The following is an 8,812-nucleotide window of genomic DNA, read 5'->3' as shown; positions in this document are numbered from 1 at the left end:
TTACATGACAGACGCAAAGTGAAAATGAAAGCGCAAGAGTGTGGTCACACCTATTCACTTAGATTACAAAAAAATGAAAAGTACCTACCTCATAGAGTCCTCACTATAGAGACAAAGCTATACATATTTTCTCTTAGAGTGACAACCGAGCTAAGTAGGTACATTCATTTTGATGAATACAATGGCATGATACCTCACCACAGACGCGTTAGTCTCAATTCATCGCATTAAATAAGCACCGATCAAAACGATATTAGCCATAAAATTAGTTTTGTAAACGTATTAAAATTTAAATAAAGGAATCGGGCGTTTGTATTAAAAAATAATTTTCGTATAGAGTTCAATGAGAATAATAATTAAGTTGTGCTTTTAATAATTGTTGCAGTTTGATGATTTCTTTCACAGATAACCTTTCTATGAAATGGAACAGGGTGCCCGATTCAGTTTTTTTATCAAACGCTCCAGTGGTCCTATAATAATTGTTCCATAATTTGCACCGACATTAGTTGCGTACCTACTTAGGTATACTCATCGCAAATTTTGGTTTTAGTGAATTGTCAGATAATTGCCGGTGCAGCGCACGGCTGGAAATCTCATATTTAATCCCAACACATAAACAAACCGAATTCTATGTAATATAGTTTTTTTAACAGGCCGCCATTTAGTACATTAAACTGCAAAGTTTGAAATGAAATAGTGTTCGTAATCGCTGCGGATTAACAATGAGATATTTATTTGTTTGTCGACTTAAACTCTTTAAAGTTTAAATTATGATTCTGGTAGTTCTAACGCGCACTGCCGTAATAGATGTACATACAAGATGCTATCTCAGTTAGTCACTAAGTAAATGCCTGAGCAAGTTTTCAAGTTAACAAACGCGATAGCGGAGTTAAGTTGTGAATAGGTAGGTACAGAGTTGTCAAATTCTGTCATTTGGCCTTCCATATAATGTATCAGATTTAGGTCAACTCCATTCTCCAGTGTCTTGTTAGTTAAGTTGAAGCTTACTTTAGGCTCTGACAAGGGTACACAGCATCATGCATGGTGTAAGCACGCTTGGTCAGTTAAAAACAAAACCCATTCGTTCACAGATACGATTCCCTCAAGATTTTTTTTAAATTTAAGAGGTTAATAGATTTATTGATTATTTCTATCTAAAGGTAAGCCAATCGTAAAATTTGTAGGTACGCGAACATGATGTGAAACGATGAAAAGCGACACCATCCGTCGGGTGGTGCGAATGTGCAAATCAATAAATACATTATAAAGTTCTCATAGTATCTCTGTAAAAGATTCGGATGTACATGCATCAACATTGCAATACTCCGAGAATCCTCTTAAGCGTGTAAAATGATTGAGCGTTGTTGATTGATGAAACTTTATAAGAACTGGAGAATGAGTGTAGGGGGCGATGCGCGATGGGGAGCGAGGCGTGGACGGGTGAAGCGATGCTCACGCGCCGCTAGCCGCTCCCAGTGTAATAAATAATACAAGGCCCTTATGTACGCCCGGAAAGCAGCTGGTGCTGGAAGCAACCACAATAAAGACTGGTTAAAACCTCAGCTCATATGTGATCGGACGGCAAAATAATTACCATTCCTCGACTCGAGTTTACGCAGGCCACTCACTTTGTACAAGACTTTGTGGCTTTAAAATAATATAATAACAACACAAGTTCCGAAAACTCTTACGCGGTAACAAGCCTTACGGAAGCGGGAAATCATCTGATACTTAGTTCCAGCCACAAAGCGGGATTCTTGAATCACACTCGTGTCAATTCTATTATACATAAATATTTGAACAAACACAATTGACATGTCTAATAGTAGCGATGGTCGTTTCATTGTTTTAATTGTAAAAAAGGATAGCGCTGTTTTTGGACTTTTAAATTTGGCTTAGTTTAGAAATCGTGTACAATGGAATCGGCACCAGTATCTATTTAAGGTTGAGGAAACTCGAGTCACGCAACGTTAATAAAACAAAGATTATCCCGCGGTCCCCGTTCGGCCACTCAGAGGCTTCTACATCACTACACTACTAGGGCTGAGTTACTCTATACCGGTAGTATAGTAAATAGCTTATGAAGAATATAAAAAAAGAGCACCAGAACCCTGATTCTCACGACACTGATACGAAACACGAATCTATGCGCAATGTGCATTTTATGGCGTAAAAACAGCAACGTCACAATTCGCAACTACGAGTGTGTCAGGAACTGAAAGCTAAAATAGAGAATGACTGACCAGCACTACTTAATGCAGAAACAAGCTAAAAAAAGCAAACAAAACCGAACTACAAGTGAAATGAATGTGAACTTATTATTTTTTAAAACAATTTGCAAAATGTTCTAAAAAAAAGAAAGAACACTTTTAATGAAAATATGTGTGAGGTACCCACAAAAATTCCCTTTATAAAATCATTAGTTGTATACTGAAATTTATTAAAAAGGACTTAATATCACTATAATCTTGAAGGAACCTTTAAATAAATTATGTAAGTACTTGCCTTAGTTGAGACTAAAAATTCTAAGTTTGTGAAGTTTATAAATATAGGACACAAGAAAGGATTTGTTTAGATATTTGTGCCCACTGGGTTTATGCTTTTAAACAACTCATGTAAGGTCAAAACCTACTTGTGGTGTATTATAATATTGAGATTGAGTTGAAGAAATTGTGTATAATACAAGGTATCATATAAAAATAGATTACAAGTTAAAAACCACAACCATTTGATTAGTTTTCTATGAATTAACTTTAATAATAATAAAAAAGGTTATTTATCTCAAATATAACAAAACATATAATTTAAATAGCCAATAAAATGTTATATTTGTTTTGTGCTGGATACTATATATTTGCTTTTAATAATATTAAAAATTTCCTTTTAACTAAAAATAATTTATAATAACAATTTATATTAATACTTATGCGTGTACTTGATAAAAGTTGGTGCACGCAGTCACCTTGTTGATGTTGAGATAATCCAAAAAATATATTAATAGAAGTTATTTTTATATTACGTAAGAACGCCAATTAGAATGCACCGTTAATTAATGATGTTTATTTTGCACATTTTATAGTTCTAATACCTCTTTGTTCCTAGGTTCCTTTAAAACTTCGTTACATATGTATATTTTAAATAATATTATTTATTTAAAATATATATCCAAGATAGTAATATATTATATTTACTATTTTGTTATTTTAGAAAACGAGTAAAAAAATATTTGATATTTTTATTTTTAATATAATATTTTCTAAATAAAATAATACCATGTCACAGTGCCTTATGCAACACCACTTTGCTGATATTTTGGTAACATTTATAGGTAATTTCATTCAGAATCTTCGATTTATCTAATGTGTTTTCTTGATATAATTGGACATTAAATTCACGATTTTTCTCCATGAAAGAATGACATGTCCACATTAAACCAGTTAAAGCTTTCCATTTCCTACCGCAACAATCAATCGTAAACGAGCAAAATTATTTAATAAATAATTATAAAGCTAAACGTTTACTAATCTCTGAGACAGTCTTTCTATATAGTATTGTAAAAAAATAACAGTAAAAATTAAAAGCAAAGAAATGTAAAGTTAAGTGATACATTGTTAAAACACTGACTGTGGATCTACTGTACATTCAGGGAAACATTGGAAGGGGATCGCTATGGGCCGGAGTGCCAAAACTGTGAGGAAGGGTTCGGATAGCGCTTTGAGACTCGAGCGTTGCATCGAACCAAATCGATGCAGCGCTCGCAACTCCCTCCCGTAAATCGACAAAATACGCAGAAAGCTGTAGCGCTTGATGAGTTGTGATTACGTGTAGCCATTTGGTTTTTTAACGCGTCAGTGTGATATTTAGTGAGGGGCACTTCCTGACTGCCATGACCGTGTGCCGCAGTGCACTACAGCCAGCCGCGGTGGCATTCTGCAACGTGGCCCATCGCTGTTGTACCTGCGGTACATTGCCGTGGGAGCCGCCTGGCAAGTGCCTTACCATGCCACTGCTAAGCTGCTGCAATATTCCGGAGCCTTGGGATGCGCTCATGGCCGCCGACTGACGCCGGGACCTGATCGACTGCATTGATGACGTCAGCAAAAATGGTACGCTTGATGACGTATTCGGCATCGATCCACCCTACACATTGCATAATCACATTATAGCAAATTATATTGGTTGGTTAATAAGATTCCGTTGATTTTATTTGCATTGCAACGTGCGCCTTACATCAAGCAACCTTGATAAAGTCATGGAACCAAAGCAGGGGGCGCCCTAAGTTTCCTAGAGCACAGGCAATTTTATGGGGTGCTTGATGAAAGCGGAATTAACAAGAATGATTTACTATATTCCAGGCATCTACTGTCGCAATCCCGCGCATAATTAAACCGCGCGTGTAAAAAAATATCACCAAATTAATTAGTTTTATCCTTCTAATATTATAAATAAAATGACGACGTCACAAAATGGGTTCACGAGATTGATTTCAGGGCTTTGAATATGACATAGTAAATAAAAGGCATACGTTTAAACATACTTAGTCACAGATAACTAAACTGTTTTATGTCCTAAGCCAGCTTGTCCAGCTTTTATCAAACATGCCCCAAATTGTGTTATCTTCTTGCATAGCAAATATTCCCTAAAATTTTGTAGATGTCTCATGCATGTAATGTAGTTAAGAGTATTCATTCATTGTTGCCATAAAATAATACTGACGCTCATCGAATGCGTTGGAAACACCGGGTCGTCAGACCTATATTTTAGTGGACAAATATTCATCATACATTTTTATTAAAAAAAAAGACATAATAAACGATATAATATAAATGCAATATATAAAAATGTATTGTGCTATAATATTAAGTCAGAAATTAAGTATGTATTTGGAGACTTTAGGTTAGATGTGTTACTTGAATGGTGGTGCGTTTGTCAGAAGAAAAGGTGTAAAAAATAGAACACATTTATTATTTAATAACGTTCGTATTACATTATATTTCAACAATGCTTAAGAGCGGATCCCAAGGTACTAGGTAAAGTTTAAAGTTAAAATGTCTCGCTCCTATGACAGAGAAGACGGACATAAAAATGCTGAAGACGATTACCTAAACCACGTTATGTATGTATTTTTTCTGACAGTACATGTATGTATTATTATTTTATACAGCCGAACAAATTGAATGAAATGTTTTTGGTTATCATCCACTTTTTTATATTACTACCTGACAAACACACCGCGATATAATATTTAAAAAAAATGTTTATTAGGTCAGTAGGTAATTGAAGCAAATTATGAGGAAAAATTAAACCCTACTAAAATTGAAACGGCGCTACCTTTCAAATTTCATTTTGACTTCCACATCTGTATAAATTAAAGCCCCAAAACTTCTATGGCTTTTTTAACGTTAGTGATGTTGCTTTGGAAACTTGCGAAGTTTCAACGATGCAAACATTATTTTTCTAAGATGTTTAGGGACTTTCTCATACGTAGTTATCATGCAACATAATTGTTTAAAGGCGGATTTATTTCTGGGATTCATATAAAATTAAACATTGGTGATATATAAGTGAAAATTTAGTATATAATAAATTATTCTGATAAAAAATTACTTGTTATTTATGTGCTCATACTGATTATGAAATTGTAGTACAAGAGTGTGACTTTAAAATAATGAAATGTACTTAAAAGTAGTAAATTAGTGGAAGAAATTTAACATTATACCAGCGATTGAAGCGTGTCGAGCTAACATTCTCGTGGTTAAGAAATTAATTAATAAACTATACTACACATTATGTTGATTCTATACACGGAGATGTTGCTTATGTATAAAATATTACTTATGATTTGGAGCAAACTATGAATAAAAAAATGTTGGTTATGTGATTGTAAATTTTGGCAACATCTAAGTGAGACAATAAATGACGATCGTAGACGATATAGAATTCGTAACTAAACGAAGATCATACTCACGATCATGCTCCGTGCAAGCTGCGTAGAAGAACAAATAGCAACAATGAATGAGACAGCGTTAATCGTTCGGCTTCCAGCCTCATAATGGATGATAAAGACAACATTACATTGATTTTTAACAATCATTATACAAGCTCAAAAGAGCTCAAGTCGACTGTGTGTTATTCTTTGAGACTGCACATGCTGAAATAGCATTACAGTTTCAATAAATGATGTACCGTAAATAACTTTGTTAAATTTTGAATATAATTTGAAAATTATCAAGTATAAATTAAAAAAAAAAATCGCCAATTATTCATTTGTAACACTAGTTCGACGAGGGTCTTTGTAGATCAAAGACAGTTAGCGTGGACAGCTGCGGGAGGGACTACTCTCCCTGCGTAGCATTCGACTGCCACATCGAGGCAACATGCATCGCGTTTCGTTCACAAGACAAATTAACGAGCATGCATCACTTTTTCATGAAGCTTTCGGTCTTAGTCTCCTCAGGAATGTTAATAGTGACGATGTTATGCGATGAAGTTTAAAATGAAACAGAAAGAGTTCGCAACATGTGATAAACGTCAACCAGGTTCGTGCAGATGGACGTGTATGATGGTGATGATGGAATGACACAATCTCTCCCAGTCCGTGTGGGAAGAAGACACGACCGAAGGAAAGGACAGTCCACATTGATTTAAGCCGTTCCAAACCGACATTTAATAAAGGTTGTTGAAACACCTTTTTAGGCGTCTTTGGGTGATGTGCATCACTTACGACGCAATGTGAGGTTGATGGCACGGACAGGCTCGAGCCTGAGCCGCCCCTTCCCCTGTTCTGATGAGCCTGCCAAAACAATATTGTCACTTCACCACTAGGTTGTAGTACCGAAGAACACCATTAGCGTTCCTAATAACTTCTTTTAATTAACATGTGTGTCAATTAAAATTGGTTTGCGTGAATGCGTTAATTGTGTATTAGTAAATATCTGGTTGCGGTAATGTCACTTACAGTAGGTGGTGACAGGTTCACTGCAGAGCTACGGCGCTCTTGGGGCCCAATACTTGAGTGACGACGACTTGGCAAGCCGGACGCACCGCCCGGGGTACCTCCAGGGGAGGAAGCGCACGATGGAGCAATTTTGATTTTAGGTGCCAACATTGTATTGTCGGATAAGCGACGATTCGAATATACTTGTGCCACTTGCAAGAACTGGTTGCCTTCGTTTTGTGTTGAATTGTTTGATCCAAAGAACCATTGGCCGAGATCTGGAAAATATTCAGAATGATTTAACTCCTAACATTAACTAACTGATTTCTCACTCCTAGATACATTTTGATAATAGTCACATTTAACAATGGGAGAAATTAAATACGTACTTTTGAATCCGCTGGTCACACTTCCAGTGTTAGAAGTGGAAGTTTGTGGAACATTCACAGAGTTCTTGCGAGCCATGTTTTCAGCACTGGAAGTCTTACGTTTCTCCACGCGCAGATTAGGTATATTGAAGGGCGGTGCTGGTATGTTGTCGTTGCTCATCTGATGACGAACACCTCGGCGTTCTGGGCTATGCCCAGGTGGGTCTTGCTTCAGTTTAGGGAGCTGGTTCTGCTCAATGTTATCAAGCATGTCATACAGGATCTAAAAAAATCGCACTTTTAGTTACTTTTGACCTCGATATTTTAATTTTCGTTAAACGCCTCGGTGGTCCGCTACGTAGTATGCTCGATTACGGAATACGAGGTCCTAGTTTCACTTTCTAGTGTGTATAGACAACCGTCTGCGCTCTAAGTTCCGCTTCTTAATGGCAGGGGTTATGTGCTAAGCAAATGGATAATCAAGTATAAATATAGCTTCTTAACATTTGAACATACAATATTTTTTTTATAATTTTGAGTCATTATGTCTCTGTAACTACTTTTTTTCTTTGGTGTACAATAAAAGTGTATTCATTCATTCATTCATTACAAAATAAAGGATTTCACGGATATAATATCTGTTATACCATCAAAAATGATTCAATTAAGAGCAGGGTAATCTGTACTCTAAATTGGTTTCGTGATATTAACAGCCTCCTATCTACTCTCGTCCAGACCATTTTGGAAACAAGGAATTCTAGTAAAAAGTTAACATTTTAATAACAAGGAAATTTAATATATATTAACAAGGAAAATTTTTGGTAAATACTGGAAATAATAAATTCTGCTTTATAAATTATAATATTCCAGAATAAATGAGAAATGGAGGCGATTATGAAATTTAAAGTTGCATTCTTCAGTGTTTAATATAAAGATTTAAATCTATTATTTTAAGAATCAAATGGCAAACTTTTATTTTTATGTCTTTAACTTCTCAATCATTTTGGGGTTTTCTTCTATGGGCTTGGTTGAAGGGAACCCAAAAGACAGGTTATTTGAAATTAAAGTTAATAACACGAAGTAAGGACCTGGTTTTTATTCTAAAATATTGTTTTTTTAACATTATTCAGTTAAATCAAAAAAATATTCTGGAATAGATAACTATTGTTTACTATATCCGAGTCAATTTTAAAGGATGCACTATCTTTTGTATGCACAATTTTATACAGATCGGTTCAAATTTATATCCCGGATACCGTTTCCTCGCGATTTAATTAATCAATCCTATGTACTTATGCACGGCTTGGCAGCGAAACTGATCTTGATGAAATTTTGTTTAAAGATAACTAGAAGATGGATTTATCTTGGATAATTTATAGCCCGAGAAAATAAAAGGTTTCCGCGCCACGGATATCCATCGCCTATAACCAGAGCAACACTTTGCAGCGCATGCAAGGAACAAGTCCTCCAAAGAACCGCTCTATGCCCATTAACCCGTAATTACACC

The 8,812-nt window shown here is 35.4% G+C and overlaps 1 protein-coding gene across 1 annotated transcript in view; it reads right to left on the bottom strand.

Annotated features, from left to right (window-relative positions):
* Positions 1 to 3,840: 3,840 nt before the first annotated feature.
* LOC120636325 (SCY1-like protein 2) overlaps positions 3,841 to 8,812 on the bottom strand; it is a 117,232-nt gene continuing 112,260 nt past the window's right edge. Inside the window, exons 13-16 of the mRNA XM_039907755.1 lie at positions 7,327 to 7,588; positions 6,959 to 7,215; positions 6,725 to 6,793; positions 3,841 to 4,140 (exon numbers count right to left, since the gene is read on the bottom strand). Coding sequence (XP_039763689.1) covers positions 3,841 to 4,140; positions 6,725 to 6,793; positions 6,959 to 7,215; positions 7,327 to 7,588 — 888 coding nt within the window. The remainder of the gene's footprint in view (positions 4,141 to 6,724; positions 6,794 to 6,958; positions 7,216 to 7,326; positions 7,589 to 8,812) is intronic.

The sequence above is a fragment of the Pararge aegeria genome, chromosome Z (assembly GCF_905163445.1).
Source record: "Pararge aegeria chromosome Z, ilParAegt1.1, whole genome shotgun sequence".
NCBI classification, from domain to species: domain Eukaryota; kingdom Metazoa; phylum Arthropoda; class Insecta; order Lepidoptera; family Nymphalidae; genus Pararge; species Pararge aegeria.
This window is presented reverse-complemented; position numbering and strand designations above follow the sequence as displayed.